Source organism: Ursus americanus, chromosome 3 (genome assembly GCF_024610735.1).
Source record: "Ursus americanus isolate L20-20 chromosome 3, mUrsAme1.1.p, whole genome shotgun sequence".
In the NCBI taxonomy this organism is placed as follows: Eukaryota; Metazoa; Chordata; class Mammalia; order Carnivora; family Ursidae; genus Ursus; species Ursus americanus.
The window spans coordinates 77,508,933-77,532,626 of record NC_142129.1 but is presented as its reverse complement, the minus strand read 5'-3'; the positions used below and the strand labels follow the sequence as shown (position 1 = coordinate 77,532,626).

Sequence of the window (23,694 nt, the reverse complement as noted above, 5' to 3'; positions counted from 1 at the left end):
AGAATCCATGGCTATTTCTCTAGGCAGGTATACTTAGAAGAAAAACACATGGCAGTAGAAGTTTAAAGGCTTCTAATTGTTTTGGACTTTGTTACTAAGGTAATGAGACCGTGGGGAAACATAAGGATGAGATTCATAATACCGTGGAATAGTAGTAAATTATTTTTTCCAATGCTGAAAAATTAAATGCATAACTTTTTAAAAAGACGGGAATTAATGTCAAATGCAATTCAACTACTTTCACTAAAATCCTAGCTATGTCAATATATATGAAAATAGTCTGTATTATTTAAATGTCTTCCAAAGAATTTATTATTCATCATCTTTTCTGAATCTATGAATAACTGTTACTATAATTTTTCACCTGCATATTTTATTCATATTTTCCACTTATACATTTAGCAAAAGTTCTTAATTCATGTATGAAAAGCAATTATAAAGTAAGCACATTAAAATTAAAACAGCAAACATTCATTAAAAGCTTAGTTTTTCCCAGGCAGAGTTCTAAATGCTTCTTAAGTGTTAACTGACTTAATCTCATGGCAATTCTATAAGACAGGATGGAAAAAAATGAAACTCAGCGAATTAATGCATGTTGCAAAGGCTGCATAGTTATTAACTGGTAGAACCATGATTCAAACATAGGGAAACTGATTGGTTACTCTTAAATGTATGCTGTATGAACTCAATGATTAGACTCAACAAAATGTGACTAATCCAACAATTTCTTAATTTCAGGCTTTATTAGCTGAAGTACATAGTTTGTCTTCTTCACCATACAATCTAAATTTCTTCACTTCAGTTTAAACACATAATTTCCTAAATTTCAATTTAAATATATAATTTCCTAAATATATAATTTTCCTATGTAATACAAATTATATACAATATGTGTATATATATATATGTGTGTGTATATATTATATATATATATATACACACATATCATAAAAAATTAGGTCAGTTTTAGAGTTGTTTAGGCAAATTCTGAATAGTATATCCTAAAAGAGTGTTGTGGAATGAAGGATAATTACTATAAATATTTATTCTTGCCCAGGTACACTCAGAAATAACCACAATTGGGGGAAATTTTATGTTATTAGTGAGTTTGATTCTTCAATTCTCTCCAGACTCAAGGTGTCCATTGCCTTTAGGATTAATGTAGGAGCACACAACTTGCCTTCACTATTCTGGTGGAGCTGTGTAAACGATAATGCAATCCTTTGCAGTTTTTTTTGGACTTGAATTTTACGACAGAGAGAGGGTCGCACAAAGCCATTCCTTCAATAACACTTGCTTTGTAACTACCACGAACTGACCGTCTTGAAAATGATCCCAATGGGCTGTGCTGCCACTTTACACAATTGAAAACTGTCTGCACTTCTCAAGCCACATCAAAATCTGGATTGACAAGTTGAAGATGACCAGGTAAGCAGTGGGATTTTTAAATGTGAGCATAAATTAGGAGCTCATTTTCCTTTCCCTTCTTTGTCTGGAAAACACACTCTATTCCCTCATGGGAAGATTGCAATAATGACATTATATTAGGACAATTAGGCTGTATCTACTAATCAGAGAAATTTTTTAATAAGGGAAAATAAAAAGTCAATTAATCAAGATGGGGCATGGTGCTAATAAAAAAAAAATTGACCTTCATGTCCTTGAAGTTTTGACTAACTTCTTTTCTCTTTCATTTTTTTTAATGATTGACCAGTTACTTTCTCATGAGTAGATACGCTTTTAAAACAGACAGAAAAAGATACTTGAAATTCAATTATTCTCCCCTACACTAGCAGAAAAAGAGTTCTCTGAGTTTCTCTTTTTAATTTCAAAAAAAAAGAAAGAAAGATGAATGGAATGTGACGGCTTCTTCGTATTTTGCTTTCACAGAATTATCTAAAATATTGAAGGTTTTCATTTCTTTTGTTTTATTTGGTTTTCCTTTATTGGAAATTATACACACACGCACACAATTTATTTTTAATTACTCCTCTAAGGATTTTCCTTTAATTTGGAAAGTAGCTCAGATCATTTTATAAGCCCTATTGTTCTGCGCAGTAGTGTGTTCTTGGCACATCACTGAAGTCAGAGCCTATAGCCATTTATGAGTTCTACCCTCGGCACCTCACGCAGTGTCTAGAACAGTCTGTGCTAAAGAAATATTGATTGGATGGATCCTTAAAACATGCCTCTATTTTTTCCCCCTGTTAAAATCTATTGAAATGAAAAAAGCTTTGGCCTTTGAATTGTAAATACACGCAACACCGGTACCTGCTTTATAGAGGTCCTGCTATGCTAACAAGGAGGTTTAGAGAAAGTCCAGGCTGGAACTGAACTTCCAGGTATCACGATAACGAAAAGCAGCTTCAATCATAGCGAAATCATATTCATGGGGAAAAGCCTGCACTTTGTCAAACAGTGTAACGAGAGAAAACCAGAATGAGATCCTTCAGATATGCTCATTTCCATTTCTTAGTTAGCCAGGGACAAGTACTGGGTTCATGCACTCTTACTTCCCTCATCTTGGGGCTGACAATTGGGCTTTCAGAGCTTCTGAGTATATTGATCAGAGGGTGGGAAGAGGAAATGAGAGGAGATGAGAAAATTGGACCAGTGAAATTCTTATCAATTAACAGGACTTTCTTTTTTTTTTTAGTGTTAAGAATGACAAATGTATTACATTTTATTATTAAAGAAAACAAAGTTGTTTGGTTTCCTATTTGGTGTTGATAATAATTTTGTATAATTCTATAGCCCAAGCATTCTGCATCTCTTTTTTGTAGGTATAACTGACCACTGGCGACTTGATGTAGCCAATCATAAAATAAGAATATTCCAACAACTTTCTTGATTGCAGGCTCCATAAGCTGAAGTGTCTAGGCTGTCTTCCCTATAGTCTACCCTGCAATCTAAAGTTCTTCCCCTCAATTTAAATATATATATATTTCCTGTATATAAATTATATATATTTGTATATATGCATATATCACAACAATTTAAGGCCAGTTTTCGAGTTGCTTAGGAAAATCCTAAATGGTATATCCTAAGAGAGTGTAATTGTACATAATACTGACACTAATATCAGGTGCCATTTATTGAAAGCTTATTATGTGCCAGACATTATGCTTATCACTTTTGGGGTATTACCCTGTGTGTTTTACAAAAAACCTGGGAGGGGTGTTAGTATTATTCTTATTTAGTAGAAGAGAAAATCGTTTTAGATAAACCTCACAACTTCTAAGAAGCAGGGCTGAAATTCAAACCCAAGTTCCTTACGATTTTATTCACTGGCCTCCTCAGCCAAAATTACAATGTTAGTACCTTGTCATTATTATTCTTTCTTGCAATGACAGTTCTCAAAGAGATGATGGAACTGACTTCTAGATGAAACATAGGATGAGAAAGTGACTTCTAGATCTTCGAAATTGTAACTAGCACATCCCAGACTGTTTCAACCATTGTTTCCATTTACAAAACATGCTCTCTCCTAAATTAAATACTGACAAGTATTGTCATTCTGACAATTTCCCCCCAGTTTCTCTAGATAAAGGAGAGGGAGGTTCTGAATAAAGTGACTGATAATTCTGTTCTAGAATGACACTATCTAAACCGAACTAATTTTGCATATCGGTGTGAGACGGATCTGGATGAGAGATTTGGAGGCTGTCCTGAGATGAGTGAACTAGTCAAACCAAGCGACCTGTCACAGTATTGAATTTACCATGATTATGTGTGCAAGGAAACAGTTTCTGGCCACTAGAAAGGGTGTGGTGACTAATCCTATTCTTTAAAATATTTAAATATATATGCCTTTCAAAATCAGAAACAACCTCTTTTGAGCAACAGCTCTTCAGGATTAGTAAAGACGTCAAATGTTAATGTTGCAAACAAAACCAAATCCTGTACCATTAATATTCTGGGTGGGATTAAAATTCTCATCACCCCATTGCTACAGACGGTACAAGATTCACCTCCTCAACCAAATAACATGTTTAATATATAATGTAATGAGAAAAGAATGCTCTTAGATATGTTATCTAAAAGATACCCTTAGCTGACCATGTGATGACGTACCACGTTATGAGCTCTATAAAAAAAACAGTTTCCTACTATTGGCAAAGAAAGGAGGATGCTCTTATGTTGTTTCCAATGTGCTAGAGCAGGCAGATTATGGTATCCTATTGCATGGCAGTGCCTTCGTGGTGCAGAAAGCAGAGCAGCATGGAAAAGTTTCAATATCAGGTCTAAGTAAGGGAAAAAGACTAGAGAACTACTTTCTACTTTTCAATGTTCTATGGCACACATCTGCTAAACCTGTTCAGTAATGTTGTAATCAGAGCAATTTGCTGGTAGCCTAATTCAATAGGTACCAACATGTAAAAAGATGCAAATTACAACCCAAGTCAAACTGCAGGTGAATGTACACAAATAGGCAAAAAATAAAACTAGACATTACAGCATAGCTTGACACTGAAAGAGAACCAACTCTACCTTGCATTCTGGACAACCATGACTTGACTGCATTGATTCCGAGAGCGAGAGTGAAGGATACAACAGGCAAGTTGGAAAGACAGGAAGAAAAAAGTTAGGAACAGAAATAAGGAAGAAAATACGAGAATAATAACTGGAGGAGTTACACCGTAACATATAAATAAACATGAGGCAGAAAAAGAGTCTTAGAACTACAGTGAAAATAACAGCTCTAAGCCAAATAACAGCCAACTGCCTTGGCCACTTTCATCCTTAGGAGTAATTTAGGGAAAGGTTCATGAATAGGGGTAGTTGATTAGCTCCCTTTGGGGCAAATCCCATCTAGCAGGCATGTATTATCTGACAAAATACGTGGGAAACTCACTCTTTATTTCACTATAGTTCCTTCATTCCCTGTTACTCTCCGCAGAATGACTGACATATTCCTGTTATCTGCCTGTCCTTTCAGGTTATTCAAATATGTAATAGCCTAATTGAAACACATCCTGTAATAAATAAAAGATAGGACTCTCATATAGTATAAAAGGTGATATTCTCCAGGATATTATTAGAGAAGACAGAAAGGAAAAGATGCTGCTTTATTTTCATTTATTCATTAGCAAATGCTAATTAGGGATATACCCTTGGCAGTGATTTCTTCTTGTCCCATAATATTGTCATTAAATAACACTGAAGAGCTAATGACCCAATCAAAGGCAGAATGAAGTTATCAGTTTGTTGTTATACTCATATTAAAAAAAGGTAGCCAAATTGCAGTTGCAATGACTAAAGATTTAAATGAACGTAAAATGAAAACTCCCCTTTTCTGTGCTATACTGATGAGCCCTATAAATTAAATTCAATGAATTAAAACTAGAATCACAAAACCAGCCATTCTGAATTTCTAAGTAAAATTATTAGGATAAAATTAAAGGCTGTATAGTTAATTTGATATAACACCTGGAAATTTTCAAATTATTTTATGAGTATTATTTGATTTCCTGACAGACAAAACTATTGGCTCTGCTTCCTTGGCTCTGTCAATATTAACAAGAAAAATTAATCTCAAAAGAAATGGTGATCTGCCGGTGGTGATGTAATTAGTCAACAAACAGCAGATTCAAAGGTAACGTGTAATAATTTGGATCCTGTTCAAACAAACCAACTATACTCACAGAAGTGATTTCAGTGCTTTTAAATTTTCTGAGGTTTGTTTTATGGCCCACGATACAGTTTCTCCTGTTGACTGTCTCGGGTGCACTTGAAAGGAATACTATATTCTACTACTGATGGGAAGACTGTTCTATAAATATCAGTTAGGTCTTCACACCAATAGGAAATTATTACAAGGCATTTGGGGAAATTAAGGAATTATTTAAACATTTTAAAATCACAATGGTTGTAGGGGCGCCTGGGTGGCTCAGTCGTTAAGCGTCTGCCTTCGGCTCAGGGCATGATCCCCGTGTTATGGGATCGAGCCCCACATCAGGCTCCTCCACTATGAGCCTGCTTCTTCCTCTCCCACTCCCCCTGCTTGTGTTCCCTCTCTCGCTGGCTGTCTCTATCTCTGTCGAATAAATAAATAAAATCTTAAAAAAAAAATTACAATGGTTGTAGGCGGTATTATGATTGCTTTAAAGGAGTTATCTTTTAGGACTATACAGTAAAATATTTGCAGAAAAAAGTTATGAGTTGAGATCTATTTTTTAATTTGATTTCAATTAGCCAACATATAGTACATTGTTCATTTTTGATCTATTTTAAGATAATCTGTATAGAGGGAGTATATGAAGGTAAATATGAGACATGATTGGCTAGGAAATAACAAAGTTGAAGCCGAGTAATGAGTATGTGGTGGGTCATTATACTATTCTTTATACTCACATGGAACAATTCAAAATTTCCAAGTAAAAAGTAATATTCAAATGTCACTCCTCAAGTTAAATGAAAAATGAATAAAAATAAAACCAGAGCCTTCAAATTACCAGCCCCAAATTCTTTTTGTTATATCTCCAATTATTGATTATTTATGGTTCCATCATGCTAATTTGGGTTGTTCAGATAAGGTATAAAGATCTGTTGGGTCCAAATCACTGTTCGAAACCATCCTTGAGTACTGATTTATATGCCAGAACGTAGCAATTTGCATTTATCATGTGAAAATTAAACATCTCCAAAGAGGACTTGCTTTATATGAACAGTTTGTATATCACACGAGATTCAGAGATATTTTTCGTTTATTTACCAAATATTTACCATACTTAAGAAATATTTTTTTATATTCAACACTTCAAATATTACTCTTCTTTTTCTTATTTTATAATTTTTAAAACATTGATTTGAAAATACATATATAAATAAGGAGACATCAATAAGTCACTTAATGAACGTGTAACAAGCTAGATAATGATGTCCTATAAGACAAAACAGTAATTTACAAGCCCTTGAACATTGGTTTTGCAAATGAACGCGGGAAGGTAAAGCTAATTCTCTAAAACTGCCACAAATAATTTCTTAAATGATTTCACAGTCCATCTGATTGGTTATAGTGGTTTCTAGATTCAAAAGACTGACATGTTGTCATCAAGACAGGATTTAGTACGATCAAGGCTCTCCTGGGATGCTTCAGAGCTTCATTACAAATTTTTATTTCAACCGTATCTAATAGTTGGAAATAAATAAATATGACATGTGAATAAAACTGAGGATCAGATATTAAACTCTCTAAAATTGGAGACTAGAAACCCTAACGCTATTTTTTTAAATCCATGCAATGTGATACTTAGAAGACACTGTTTTTTTACTCACCCTCTCCCAGGAAGAAGGTACACTTTAACAAAGGGGTCCGAGTAACCATTGTTGTCTCGAGGGACAAGGTTTCTTGCTTGGAGAATATGGATTATGAGATTTCCAAGATCATAGTTGATTTGAAGCTTAAAAGAACATCAAAATATTCCATGAATATTTTTTGTTGTTGTTTTAAGAAATTTGTAATATATTATTATTCAATAACCCACCAGTACTTTTTCTTTAGTGTCATAAGGAGCCTCAACCTTCATTTCCATTTTACTTGAAACTGAACAGACTAGTGTATGTCTAATTTAATTGAGAGCTCCCAGGCACATGCTAATTACTAGTAAATGTGCTGTTCATTCTTTCCATGGTTAAAGTTCTGGCCTGTCTAAAATTCATTTAGAAGAAAAATCATGCAGTGAATTGCGAGTTACATTTTTAAACAAAATTTATACTCTTAGAAAAATAGTAAATGTTGTTAGTGTTCATGAATACAATTAGTAGGATTTTGAAAATAAATCAGTTGATGAATTTATTAGAAGATGTCTTTTGCATTTTACCAAATAATTAGCAGTGGGTAGAATCATTATTTAAAGATAGAGCTGTTAGTCTGAAATGTAAGACTAATGTGGATTTTATCTCTTTCTATATTATATTATATTATCAATAGTTTTTTTCTGTGCCTGCTTTTCTAATAGACTCAGAGTTTAAGATAATAAGATCCTGTTCTTTAATTTTAGACGCTGAAGAGGGAAGCAGAGGCCCTGCCTCCTAGATGTTTAATGGCTGTTGCACAACTGCCACTGAATAGGAAAAGATTAACAATTCAAATAAATATTTGTGAAGCCTGCATAATTCAAGATAATGGAGTTAACTAATTTTTCTCCTTCAAAATTTAAATATTCTTATGGCATCATTTTGAATAAGCCTTAATTTTGCCTGATGCTGCTTTTGTTTATCAAATAACAGAAAGGAACGGATCTATATTTCAGAAGAAAAAAATCCATAAATAAAAATACTAACCTATTTTTTTATAATCATATGAAACAGGTATGTTGTGTTCATGTTGAGAATGGGATAATGTAGAGAAGCCAAACTTTATTTAAAATCCGATAATTAAAATAATTCCTACTTTTAGCATAATTTTCATCTGGTTATATTTTTCTGGCAGAAAAGGAATCTTCCGTTGCTTTTCTCGACACAGAAAAGCTGTTTGTCTGATCATCAGGAAAGCAATGTGACGTATAAAACAAAGTGCCACGAAGGAAGACAAAAAATGGGAAGTTTCGAACTGCAGTGCTTGTGTACTCTAACGGGACACCCCAAAATGGAATTATTCTGCAATTAATTTCACTGAGATTTAGAACAGCTTCCAAATTGTTAAGGAGAAATTATTCCCCATCTAGTCTTTTCTTTGCCAGCCTTAATGTCCAATTTTATCCAGTGAGGCACCAAAACCATTTCTTATTTAAATGAAAACATGCAGGCTACCCTTCTAAGAAAGTGCTTTTCAGTGTTGATCCTGCAGTGCTTTAGAAAACACTCAGGGTTGCTCAGATGTTACTTCTGGGACAGAATGAAACGTCCCCAGTAACCTTCCACCCTGAGCTCCCCCAGTGCTGGTGGATTCATTAATTTGGGTTTCCACATAGAGTTGCATTTGCAAAAAGGTTTTGCTACAAGAAAATAAATAAATAAATAAGCTAGAAATCGCTGTCATGAGAAAATATTAAAAAAAGAAAACAGTCTAAGAATTAAGAAAGAATATTATCAGAGTAAATTTCTGCTATAGAAGTAAATATTACTGCTCAAAGGAAAATGAAAGAAGAAAAAAACAACACCAAGCCAAAAAGAAACATAGCAAACACTGGTCTGTGGGCAAGACATTGAGAAAAAAAATGAGAGAGAGAGAAAAACAAAAATCTAGGAATCTGCAAATCAGCAAATCTATCATTTTCTTGGCTGCTCGTGAAAACAACAAGAATCTGGTCTGGCTGTCTTGAAAGGGGGAAGGAGCAGTGAGGGTGCACGGTGTGCAGCATGGAAGGTTCTAGGCTCCGGGGCCGCTGGAGCCTCCTCAGTGAGGTGCCTGCAGTTGGCACCTCTTCCGATTCCAGACTCACACTCCACTTCTGCTTTCATCGGCGTGCGCCCAGATCATCACTTCATTGCTTCCTTTGCGTTTGTGCCCCCCCTCTATGTTTCCTGGACGCCACTGCCGTATGAAATCTGACTACATATTCCCTTCCGTTAGTCTCTCCCTTACTCCAAAATCTTTACCGATCCCCTAGTGTAGTGGCCAACACCCCTTAGCTTGTGTTCAAGGTTCTTTTTCATTTAGTTTCAACTTATCTGTACAGGAACATTTCACGGCAGCAAGGCTGATCCCTGCCATGTATTGCTCTCTGGCAGCGGAAACTTTCCTTAAAGCATTTCTTCTTCCAGGAACATAGTCCCCCTTTCTCAGTGCTTATCCTCAAATTATTTCAAGTCTGCTGTTTTTGTGAAGTTGTTCATGAAAACTTCCTCTAGCCTATGTTGGAGACACAGCTCTAAGACTTACTGTTCTCTTCCCCTTATCTGAAAACTGCTATCTCCAAATATTTATTATTTTATGTTGTGTTACTTATTTCTATGGGACTTTTCTTATCTATCCTGAATTATTTTTTGGTATTATCTAAAGCACAGTTTTTTAAACATTTCTGACTATGACCCATGGTAAGAAATAGTTATGATATAATACACACATAGAAACACACATTTATAGAAGTAAAAAAGAGAGTGATTTGTACTATTTTTCTTCCATTTTCCTGATCAATATCCCCTAAGTTGATTTTGTGAATTACAAACTGGTTGTGACCCCTGGTGTGAAAAACACTACTCCAGAAGAAATGTTCAGCAATGATACAACAATTGTTGGTAGGAGGAAGAAAAGAGGATAACATTGGACTCATGAAACTCTTAAAGAAGAACCTTTACATTTCCAGAAGAATTTGTCATGTTTGAAACACATTCGACAAGTATAAACTGAGACATAAAATGTACTGATACTGCTAAGGCACCAGACACATATCAAATTATAGAATTCCATACATATCATTAGATTTTATAAACTATATATTTGTACTAAAACGCTATTCTACAAAATTGTATTTTTCCTTCACACATCTGTCAATGTAATATATAACACATCTAAAACAGGAAAGGTCCTAAGACTGTTTACAATTTCAACAGACCATGGTGGGGGGAAAAAACAGCCAACGAAGATAGTACAATGATGATGTTTTAAAAACTTTCATACCTGAATTTCCCCCGTAATCGGATGAGAAAGCATCTTTGTGGCATCGGTAGGCTGCAATATTAAAAACGTATATTGTGTTAATGGATAAGCCCTTCATAAAATTTATCATTTAAACTTCCTTCTGGAATTAATTTCTATTTGGTCAGAGCACACTGCCTGGAAAATACATTTCATCCATTTGGCTGCTTCAGATTATGGGGTCTACCTCTCCTTCTCAATATGTATTTAATTTTACAGATACATAAATCTATTTTTTCATTTTCCTCAGCCTGTTTTGAAGCTATAATTTTATACCTGTAGGACTGCAGATTTCAGTTACTTAATGAAATGATTACTTTGGTTTAAAGTACTCAATTTAACTATTTACAGGTTTCAAGGATCTATAGAGAAATGAAAAAAGATACTATTTTTAGACAAAGACTGCCTAGGAGCACAGAGGTTAGAGAAGTCCATCCTTGTGCTCCTTCCACGGCTGCTCAACCCCTCCGTGCTCCGTTCTAGAGTGAAGTACCCAGGCAATCACGTCTTAATAGTTCACATTCCTTAATTAAAGTTCTAGCCTATTCTATGTAAGTTCTCACTTCCTTAATAAGTTCCTTATGTCAGTAAAGCCTTAAGAAAAGATAGGAATGTGACCTGGTAAACTGGTTGATAATGCTGAAAAAAATGATTGCTGACAGCCGACTTGTTACATTTCAATGCAGTATTTGTGCATATGGAGATGATGTTCCTGACTCCAGATCTATAATACAGTTTCAAGTAATGGGGCATCCATATTGGGAAATATTTACTAAAATGGAGGCCACCCTGCTATCCCCCAAAATAAGGCCCTGTCTGTCTACATGTGCATAATATTGGCCTTGTTTTAATAATTAACCAGAAAAGGAAAGATCCCTAATATTTAGGTGGATATACTTGTTGTTGCCTTTTCCTTTATATTTTTATTCTAGAAATGAAGGCAATCCAAAGAAGACAGCTCATTCCAGGTCTTATTTTATGAAATAACTATGGAATAAAAATAATATAATCTTTGGTAAAATTATAGAGTGGAGATTAAATTTTCCAAGCCATATATCCTTTATTTATTCGGGTCATTTTAAAGAATGCCCATTTGTTAATACTGAAACCATGCTCTGGCTGCAAAGGGTAAGCTGCTAGTTAATAAGTATATTTACTAAATAATTATTTTACTGTTTAAATTTAAATAAAAGCAAACTGAATTGAGAAAAGGAAGGACTATAGAAGTTTCTGAAACTATGTGTATCTTGATTAAAGATAGGGGATTTCCTAAAACCAGTTATCTTTGCATTCCAATGAGGAAAACGAGAATAATGCACATAAAAAGTAAAAAATAAGACCAAAAAATCCTCACAAAACACAAAGCTAAATGATTTTTGGTAACTTGTTTTGATCTCTTTTTGACAGTTGCAGTTCATCTGACATATAAGCATGTCAATCATAACTAGATTTAGTGCAGAGAATAAACTTACGGACCATTTTTTAATTGTTCTGGGGTGTGGCAGTAAACTCAAAAGTGTGGAGAGGGATATTTTAAATTAAGGAAGGAAAAAGATCAATATCTGTTGGACACTGAGCAAACGATGAGCTCTGGGTAGTTATCTTTCAAGATTAGAGCCAACTACTTTCCTTTCAATGATGTCCTATCTTTGTGAGGTTGTTTTTTCATTATTGTGGTGATAAAAACTGTACTTCAAGAAAATCAGTGAGCTGAGTGTAAAAGAGTTCATGGTTAGAGTAGTTGTGCAATGTCCATCAGCTGCACATATCACAATGAAATTTAATCTAATTATTAACAATGAAACAAATACATTATTTTTTATTTCAATTTAATTAGCCAACTTATAGCTCATTTTATATGTATTATTTTCCCCCATAGTTCCTCAGATATTAGGATATAAATACTAATTATTTAATAAATAAAACTGTCTTAGGTATATCTTTGGCCATAAGAGAGCCATGAAAAAAAAATTACTGAGGGGTTCAGGGTGCTCTGACCAGCAAAGTTTGGGAAACCAATGACTTACTTCATAAGACATTTAAAACTAATAAGTACTTTAATTGAATCATTTATTCATACCATGGCTTGAAAGAAATCATTCAAACTTTAAAGATAAAATGAAGAAGTTTGGTTAGAATTTCATAGACAAAACAGCTTGAAGTGGTAACATAAAAATCTTCAAGATAAAAATTCGTATTGAATTAGTTTAAGCAAAATAATCACTTAAAATAGTCATATACATAGCTTATATAATTTAAACCTGCATTTAAATAATTTTGATTCATATTTTACCTACGTCTACTCAGAAGGAATCATTTTGAGTATTAACAGATTAATAATTACTTATGAATAATCATTTAGAATGTTTACTAGATGGTGTTCTAAGTATCCAAATGTATAATTATGCTAACTATATTTAAAATATTTTAGTTTTAATACATTCCATCACCTAAATGTTTCGTATTTTAGTACCCAGTCTCATACCTAATGAAAATACAAAGAAGTTAAAACCATAATTCTATAAATTATCCGAAGAACATATGACATATGTGGACATATTACCTGACTCAGGGCTATGTAAGTTTCAGACCATCACTCAATATTTCCATAATTTCTCAATATAAATTCTTTAACATTGCAGGATTTGGAGAACAAATGAAAAAATGCATTGCCTTTTATGAATACTACATGTTGATAGTCAAGAAATATCATTAAATTTATTTATTTATTCATTCATTCATTCATTCATTCATTCATTCATTCATTCATTCAAAAAAAAAATGTTTGAGGAAACTATACGAGCTAAGTGTTGGAAATAAATGCCCCAAAAGATAAATGAGTAACAGTCTCTTTCTTCAAGAGTGTTAGCACCTAGTGACTATATATTTCAATTAAAAATGTACGTGTAATATTATATACACTACATCCCAAAAGTGATTAGATTATTGTTATTACTACTGGTAAGAGTTAAGTAATCTCTATATTATCACTGAAGAGTAGAATATGAGAACATCGGTAATTTTAAATATTCTAGTAGTTACATTAAAAATTTAAGAATCAGCCGGTGAAATTAATTTTTAATAATATGTTTTATATAACCCAATTTAGTCTAATTACATCATGAAAATCAATATCAAAATTGTTGAGATAATTTATGTTCTTTTTTCATACTAAGTCTTGATAATTTGGCATTAATTCACTTTTATAGTGTATCTCAATTCAGACTAGCCACATTTCAAGGGCTTGATTGTCACATGTGACTATCACTATGGATAATACTATTCTATAAATTTTTATTCCAGCAAAAATACAGTAAAACCACATAGGCTGCATTCTTGGCATGGCAAAGAATTACTGCATATCATAAAACATGTCAATATCATTTCCTTGATGTTTGTCCTACTATACTTGTTTTCATCTTCTAATCATCGCCAAAACAGTTTATGTATTACAAAAAATCAAATTTTGCACCTCCATAATATTATAGAGACTCACAAGTGTGTAAGCTCCTCTACTGTGCTTAAAAAGCATAGAGAAAGTAAGAAACGGGTTTTGGTTCTTAAGGAGCTTGCAGCCTAATTGGAAGGATAAAAAAAGGAAACTAGTAGCTACAATCGAGGTACAAATTGTTGGGGTGCCTAGGTGGCTCAGTCGGTTAAGTGTCTGCCTTTGGCTCAGGTCATGATCCTGGGGTCCTGGGATTGAGTTCCGCATCAGGCTTCCTGCTCAGTGGGGAGCCTGTTTCTCCCTCTCCCCTCTCCCTGTGCTATCTTTCTCTCCCTCAAATAAATAAATAAAATCTTTAAAAAATATGCAAATTGTCTTAAGAGATATATAAAGCATGGGGCAATTTAGAGGGAGGAGAAAATGAAAAAGGATACCTTCTGATTTTAAGGCAGGATTGGACTATGGAAAGATTTTGTGGACAAAGGCTTCCTGTTATTCTTATTTCATTTTTGCTTACAGCTTATCACTGGCTCTTCATTTCCTGCAGATTGCAGTGTAAAAGCCAGGCACAGCACATAATATCCTCTAATTTACAACCATCTAGGCTTCTCCTTTGTTTCTTACCCCTGTATTTTTTTGTACACCTATGTTCTAGGCAGGCAATTTCTGTTTTTGAGATTTTTTTTTCATGTTGCACTCTCTACTTGGAATGTTGGTCCCTTTATCCTCTTTACCGAATCAGTTCATTAAACACCAGCTTTCTTAACCTCACTCTTCATGCCTTCACTGTATTTCTTAATGACATACAACATTATATACCTTCATTGAATTAGTTTACATATCATTGTTCATTGTAATTAGATCAGCACTTGGAGAATTTATTAAAACCCTGGTTGCTTGGTCCTATCTCCATAGTTTCTAATTCAGAAGGCATAGGGTGGAACCAAGAATTTGCATTTTTAACATGTTTCTAGATGTTGCCAATGCTGTTACTGGGATCATACTTTAAGAATTACTGGTCTACCCCATCTGCAGGGAAGGGATTTTATCCATCTTTTATCTTGTACAAAGTGTGACCCCTGACAATGCGGTGCCATCCAAAAAGGTCCGTGGAAAGTAGGAATGTGTTGGAAACCCTAATATATAGAGTACTTATTAGCAAGGCTATTGTAAAGATTGGACGTTAGGCTTACTGTAATAATCTCCCAAGGAAAACCACTGACCAAGCCCTTTATGACTGAGCAGGATAGGGTAGTAGGCAGAGGCGAGGCAGCCAACTTTCCAGGGAGCAGGGATACTTTTTTAAACAGGATAGTGACCCAATCAGATCCCTCTGCACAAATCAGACAGTTGGAGGGTAATTTAAGAGGAACGAAGAGAGACTGGTGAGTGGAGTTACCAGTAGTGAGTGTAATAATGTTGGGGAAAAAAATAATGCTTTACTAAAGAAAACTGCTGAGTTCAGAGAAGACAGAAAATCCCTACAGCTTTATTAGAAAATTAGAATTCTCAGGATCAAGATTCAGTGACTGAACAGATACTGTGAATGAAGGAAAAAAAGGAGCAATGGTGGTCTTAAATTTGTACTTAATTTCCTGGAAGGATGATGATGTCAGTTGCTGAAATAAAAAACACTGGATGAGAAACTTGTAGAATTATAATGTGCTTGGTTTTGAAACTTGGCTAGTAGAGTTTGTCATGTCTTGAGGCCTTCTACCTGGAGTCATTGAGAAAGGAATGAGAAATATCAGTCTGTAACTCAGGAGACGGGGAATCTCCATGCGGTAATTCTCAAAAACTAACACACAATTGCATGTGGTAAAATACAGTTGTGCTAAATTTTGTTTTGAAATTGAATCTAACTATTCTTGAAATTAGGCTTTGAGAAGCCCTATTTAGTTTGGGACAAGTTATTAAATGATGCAATGATTAAGATCATCCTACCTTTGTTGTCTTTTTCTGAATAAACTGGATTTGGGGGGGACACCTGGAGACACCTGCTGTGTTTTTATACTTTGTAAAACAACTTTGTTTTCTGAAGCCCAGTCAGTTGACCCAGGCATAGCCTGTCCCTCCCATATATCTTACCATAAAAAGAAATCTTTATTCATGTTTAAACAAAAGAATATTTTTTCCAATATATTTACTGACCATAAGAATCAAATCTATGGGGAAAAACTACAACCTGTCTACATTTCATCTGCTTTTATAAGGTTAAAAATTAATTCTTTGTTTTCTTTCAAAAGCCCAGTAACTTGGAAATAATAGTTAGAAACATTTATTTTAAATGAAGACTTGCAACAAAGGGAAATTTATTAGCTTGGAATTAGGGATCAAATTCAAAATGGCAATTCTATATTACTGGTTTTCCTTATTTGTTTTGTTTTCTTTTTTTTAAGATTTATCTATTTGAGAGAGAGCGTGCACACATGCACGCATGGGGGTGAGGGGCAGAGAGAGAATCTCAGGCAGACTCCCGTGGAGCGGAGAGCCCAACTCGATCTCATGACCCTGAGTTCATGACCTGGGCTGAAATCAAGGGCTGGACACTTAACCGACTGAGCCACCTAGGCTCCCCAGTAAGTATGGAATTAGGGATCAAATTCAAAGTGGCAGTTCTATATTACAGTTTTCCTTATTTCTTATTGTCCTAAATTCTCTTTATCTCTGTGCCCTTTATACCTTTTATTTATATTATCAAATGCAATGTAATGTATATCTTGTGTTTCCAAAAAGATGCAAAGAGGCTCAGATTTATGCAACAACTAGAAATAAAAAGAACCAGGAAATAGGAACCACAAGACATACTGTTCAAGGGCCTCATAATAACTGCTAAAACATTTTAAGAAATGTAGAAACTTATCATCTTCATAACAGTTTGATTAGTTATCTATTAAGAAATGGAAGGTTTTTTGTTTCAATCAAATGAGAAATCACAAGAAAAACACCTTGAAAATGATACTGGATTTCCTGTCCTCTCTGAATAAGGAGAGAGAAAATAAATACCTCAGATGTCCCTTCTCACCTTGCTGCTGCTGTGTTTCTTTTTGCTCACGGAGGGGGACCCTGGTTGCCCGGGGCTGGGAACGGAACTGGATCCCGCGGATGTGGGACCTGAATGAACGTGAGATCCTTTCTCCACAACGGATGACATGACCAGTGGTGACTGCTGCAGGGAAACCTTCTGGAGTTCTGCTGCCAACTGCTTAGGGTCAACCCCTGGGGATTTCGCTTTATCCACTACAACAAAACGAAGTGGCTATGTATTTCTCAGTTTCATTGGTACTTAATACCATGGAACTTAGCGAGTTCTAGATGACAAGGTAATTTACATACACAGATATATGAAAAGTTCTACAGGCCTGGGTCTGTTCTTTAGTGCAGTGACCCAGACTCTTAGATTGCTGGCTATAGCAGAGAAATGTTCAATAAATATTTGTTAAAGAAATAAGTGATTTTTTAAATGGAATATTTGATCTACATTTATAAGACTCTAGTTGTTAGCTCAGAAACAGTTAAGTCTATTTCATCATGTCCTTATGAAATTACATGTTGCTTTTTTCTTTATAAGAAAAAGGCAGTCAAAAGGTCCAAGAATGACTGTTCCATAATCCAGTTATGCTAAAAAGAATCGAGTATTATCTAAAAATTCTATAAAATCTCAAATAAATGGCTCCACGGATTACTCTCACGGGATGAATTTATTTTTAAAGAATTACAAATGTAAACTCACACAGCAAGAATTTGGTATGAATTTCTTTCATGGGTCTAATAAGCAAGCTTATGTTTCCCCAGAATGCTCAAAACATAGCTGTAGTGCTTTTGATTTTGTTTATGATTACATAAATAAACAAACATCTATTGGTCTAAACTACATTTTTGTCCATATAGTATCTATGCTTGTCTTTATATCTTCATCTACAGCTTCATCTGCCCCAACAACTATATTTACAGTTACATCTTCACCTTTACCCACAGTTGAAAGAAGATGACTTTCACCTACCAGCTTTTGGTGGCTCGTGAAGTTCCAGGTGCTGGGGATTTTCAGAGTCTGACAGCATATTGAGGTCCCTAAAAATTAAAACAAAGAAATTAAGAAAGAAATTGAGGAAACGGGAGACAAAGGCCCTTTTTTCCAACTACCTTGATTTTTTTTTTTCGGTAGGTAAATGAGAAGTGGTTAATGCTATAAAGCAATTTCCAAGCATGCTCACCCTTCTAACCAAATATATATTTGCAATGCTATTAAAAGTCAGCTGATAAAAATGATTATTTAAGGTGAAATCTTTATGGATTAAATGTAAGTTCATTTTGAAATACTATACACAGACATGACATCTAAATGGGTTTAGGCTTTCATCTAAATGAAGCATGTTTCAATAAAAGCATGAAAGGGGAGAACTACAGACATAATCAGACACAAAATTAGCTCAATTCTTTCTATGCTTTAGACTTTGATTCTGAACACAAGAAATCTAGAAAACTTGTATTCACTTTATTTTCTAATTGCTGAAAATCTTGCTGACTGGCAAAGGTTCCACCTTAACAATTTTAAATTAAAAGAGCCATGAATAGCCAAAAAATGGAAACAAAAAGATGGGGAAAAACTCACAGTCTTACACATATTTCTGCTTCCCCACTTTGCTGACTAATGATACTCTGCACTTCTTCATACGTTTTAGAAGTTAAAGGAATTCCATTCCACTCCAATACTTGCATCCCTAAAAAGACAAATTCAAGTATAGAATAAAAAAATGTGTTGTATTTCTAGCCTAGGTTCATAGGGCATAGAAGACATTTAAAAAACCAACTCGGCACACCATTGCAGAGAACATCAAAGTTCTCTGGAACATTAATACCACAACCATATGTAGTTTGATTTCATCACTCACCTGAACACATTAAATGTGTCTAATACAGCATGCAAAATGTTGCTTTTGAAAACCTATTAAATATTACCAAACACATGCATTTTGTTCACACTGCTTTAATAAAGAAAACATTATTGAACATAAATTGCTTAGGCCAATTTTGTGTAGGAAAAAAAATACCATTACAAGCACCAATATAATTTTCCCATGGGGAACAAGTATCTAGAAGGGTATAAACTTCCATATCCCATATGGAATGGGAAAGGTGGAAAAAACTCATTAGGAGTTTGTTGTGAAGCTCCCCTTAAGAAACTGTTATTGCTTCAATTTGTTCAGATAAGACAGATTTCCACGTGGAATTTTTTCTTTTTCTTCACTTCATGCAAGACGTCCCTGAGTAGAATCAGAGAGGACAGCTTCGGGGGGCGGGGGGGGAGTGGCCCGTGTCATAGTACAAGGTCCTGTGCTCAGAAGGGCTTATGCTTGGTTTAATGCTTCACTGGCACCATTTTGAAATTCTTAATAATGTTTCAACAAAGAACTCTACATCTTCTTTTTGCACTGGATAGCGTCAATTATGTTATTTGATTAATTAGAGAGCATTTCATGTTTCCTTTCTGTCTAGAAAGATAATTTTCACTTAAAAAAAGTAGTAACAATATTTCAACATTTTAAATTTTGTTTCTTTGGTCCATTTTATACGAGCTGTCAAACTAATTTAGGAGTACATATTTGGCATTAATCAGCTGGTCCTAATATACAGCTATGTGAAATGGATAGAAATTAGACTAAACTGTCCAAAGTTATAGTGCCCAAATATTTGTGAATGCTACCAGCTTTACCTAAGAAAATATCTGTATGCCATAACTAGACTATAATTGAAATAAAAAGAAATACTTGAGCAATTAGGTTTTCAATGAGCTTCACAGATGCCTATGTGAAATTCCCTACTGCTCACCATTGGCTTCAGTGGAAAACTCTTGACATGGCATAATTGAATCTTTAAAAGTTTTAATGATTTTGATATATACTGGAAAGCATATTACTGGTTGCAAACAAGTAAGGGAAATTCTTTTACTACAGTGAAATGGCAAAAGAAGTCCATAAAAATGTCCACAAAACACAAACAAAAATAGCTTCTCTAGAACTTACTCCAACAAAACTTTATCTTCAGATGGCCCTTAGGTTTAATTCAACAATCCCAGGCTGTTGTACATATAAAATGAGAAAATTACGTAAGAGACAACGATGATACCACTAAAGAAAAATTTAGCACTACAAAAGGAAAAGCACACAGAAAAACACACTTTTAAAAAAATCAGGATAAAGAGTATATTTATGTACAGATGATTCTGAATTGAAATAAATTATAGTGTTATAATTGCATTGTCACTTTTCGGCAAGAGCATATTCTATGAAAAGAAATAGCTGCATAATCTTCATGCTGCTTCTCTTGGATTAACTTGTTTATTTTTCACCTCTCAAAATAAAGCGGCAAATTTACAAAACATAATTACCCAATGAAATTAAAAAACACTTCTAGTATTACAAAGGGAAAACTATTTAGAATTGTTAATAAAATTGCTGAAAAAAAGACAGCAGATAACTAGAATCTTGTGTAGAAATACACCTGAGGTCATAAACTACACAATCTGTTCCGTTCCATGATACACAGACTGAACTTCTTTTCTTTTCATACAGTTTCCCACCAGAGTTCGTGCAGGACTCTGGTTCAAGAGATTTTGTCAATACTTTTGTCCTTCTATTCTTGGTTCCAATGGTGAGTATCAGATGCTACAGGGAATGTGATGACTCGCACAGAGTCCTTAACAACACCTTTCCTATGCATCGCTTCCCCAAATCCATAACAAATCCTACGAGAACCATACTAAAATAACAAAGGGAATATAACCAATCACTCCTTATTAATTCATAACAAGGCTCTAATAATTTTAGAGCATTAAGTATGATATGATTTTAAATATAGCGTTCTTGAAAAATGTTAATTGCAGAATCCTACAAACTATTTTAAAATGCATGTAAACATTTGTTGAACATGATCATGCTACACTGAGGTTCATTAAAGTAGTATTTTATCATTCATAAACTTGAATGGAAGTAGTCAATCTGAAGATAACTTTGTACGCTGACTTTGTTTTAGACATAATTCCTGGAAGACAGTGTACACATGAATGGTTATATCTATTATTTAACATTATGAGCAAACATTTACATTTTCTTTATATTTCAATTATATCAACATGTATGTTAATGAATTGTTCAACTTTGACAGTGGACAGATGATGTTTCAATTATATTCTTATAAAGTACCTATACTAATAGCTTTTAATAGGAAAACTAAGATCATCTGAATTTTTATTGAATGTGCAACAACTGATGACAGGATTTGCTGCTTACAATCTTACATTTAACATGTTATTAAAAACCAAAAAAGACAATAGTCAGGTTTGAATTAAATGTTTGAATTAAAAAGAAATCAATCAACATAAAACATTTTCAACTACATGTTTTTATAATTTCTGGGATTACTGAACTTTATATCTCCCAAAACTAGTAAATGCTATTCTTGATAACACACTATTTCATGTATGTTATTCTTTGTCTATATTTAATCTTTACCATTACATCACAAACATCTTATGATTATTAACAGGTGAAATCTTACAGGTATATTCAAACATGTACAAAAGCTCATGACTTTTTTTTTTTTTTTCAATTCCACACTATTTTTTTCAGGACCTAGTAAGTGGCAGGCACTACACAATTAGTGACTTACGCGGTGATGACCACCTTGCATCTAATATTGTATGCTAGCATAAAATTCAATAAAAAAAGATACTCTACTAGAAAAAAGCAGAAACATCTTGGCAGTTAGTAAAACTAAGATGATTCAGTGAGAAAGAATTTTCAAAGTGTTAAAAGTATATATAAAAAGGCTCAGACTCATTAGTGATTAGAAAGTACAAGTTAAAGCAGTAATGACATACTACTTAGCGCTCATCGTATTGCAAAAAGTTTAAAAGCCAGAAAATACCATGTGTTGACCAGAATGTAGGATCAGGGGACCCTGACTCCAAAGGAGATTATACTTACTGGATGGCTATTCAGCTTTACCCCCACTCTGTGATGTGAGAACACTATGACTATGTCACAGGAAAATAAAACAACTGCTTGTTTACAATTTATAAACACGTAATTATTTTAATGGGAATGCAGATAAGTGCACCCCTCTGGGGGGCAATGTGGCAGAACATCATGAAATTAAACACATGTATACTCTATGACTCAGAAATCTTGCTGAGTGTCTATTTGTGGGAGGGGGCGGTCTCAGGAGAAATGGGACAATGAGAGTATTGTAAGTGCTCAAGATGGAAAACACCGGGCAGAGGGTGCAGGTAAGAGACCATGCCAGGCATTAACACCAAAAGGTGGCTCCACCTTAAAACTATTTTCCAAGTAAAACCAAGTGAGAAACAGGATCTGTCTATAGGAAATACATTTGATGGACATGAAAATTCTATTCGTACCAAGTAACATATATTTTACAAAAAATAACAAATTCTGTAAATTATAATAGTTGCTCATGAACAGAAGAAGGAAGTGGGAAAAGAAAATGAGATAAAAGAAAATGAATTAATAAGTGAACAAACACAAAAACCATACACACTCATACATATGCACACACACACACACACACACAGACATACACACATGAGGGAAACTTACATGAACCAATGACGCGGGCGTGCTATGGAATGAGAATCTATGCCATTAGGGTAACAGAACAAAACAAAAGCCAAACTTAATTAAAAAAATATATGTATATAATAAATTAATCAAAATTTATTGTTTTGCACCTTTTCTCCATTGATATTATTAATCAGGACTATAGATTAATTTCCTAAATTGGAACATTTGCTCTCAAAAGTCCTTTATAAATTAGCAGCAGCAGCAAAAACTCAGAATTTGAAATAGTCATTTGCCTTGGCTTTCTAAATCGTGAACAAACCCTGCAAGTGAGTTTCAGGGGTCCAATACATTGTCCACATCAGTTATACTAATTACTCATTCATTTTCAAGAGATGGACTGTTAATATAAGAGAAATACATAGATGGATTTTACTCTTTCATAAAATTATTTTTTAATATTTTAGAACTTTAACCAATTTATACATTAACATGAAAGGAAGAAAAAAATGGTGGAAGAAAGGAAAATCAGGAAGGGAAAAAAGAGTGGAGAAAGGGTATCTTTGGTAACGGGAAAAAATAGTATTTGAATAGCGTCCTGCTTATTTACAGGACAAAGGAGACTCCCTCGATCATGACAAGACATTAAAAACCCAGATGTATTTTCCTGAGAAAACACATCTAGAAGCAGAAAATCTTAAGGTTGGAAAAGTATCTTTTTGAAGAGCTAATCTCATAATAATATTGCCATTTTTGTCACTGTCATTATGATTGCTATTATTTTTACTCATGGAATACATAGTTAGATCAAAACTTAAAACAGAGCCTCAGTACATAACATATATAAACCCGGAGTGACTGTCACTCAAGTAGTCTCTCTCTGCCTGCTTTCTCCTTCACCCTCCATACTCTAGAGGTATCCTTAGGGACTTGCAGGAACCCTGTTTCCCTGGTTTACCTGAATGAGTTGAGTTTAAAATGACCTCAAAGGGCATGTGATGTAATGAGCAATGGGTGTTGTATATATACAACTGATGAGACAGGGAACTCTACCTCTGAAACTAATAATATACTATATGGTAATT

At 34.2% G+C, this 23,694-nt stretch overlaps 1 protein-coding gene across 7 annotated transcripts in view; it reads right to left on the bottom strand.

Moving 5' to 3' along the window:
* Positions 1 to 23,694, bottom strand: part of PCLO (piccolo presynaptic cytomatrix protein) — a 373,917-nt gene that overhangs the window by 67,115 nt on the left and 283,108 nt on the right. For 5 of the 7 annotated variants that reach the window (XM_087861125.1, XM_087861131.1, XM_045793368.2 and 2 more), the window contains exons 11-15: positions 18,643 to 18,751; positions 18,034 to 18,101; positions 17,056 to 17,270; positions 10,565 to 10,615; positions 7,279 to 7,403 (exon numbers count right to left, since the gene is read on the bottom strand). In XM_087861125.1, the coding sequence (XP_087717251.1) occupies positions 7,279 to 7,403; positions 10,565 to 10,615; positions 17,056 to 17,270; positions 18,034 to 18,101; positions 18,643 to 18,751 (568 nt within the window). Of the gene's footprint in view, positions 1 to 7,278; positions 7,404 to 10,564; positions 10,616 to 17,055; positions 17,271 to 18,033; positions 18,102 to 18,642; positions 18,752 to 23,694 lie in introns of those variants that run through there. The other 2 variants (XM_087861129.1, XM_087861130.1) reach the window with 2 other exon arrangements.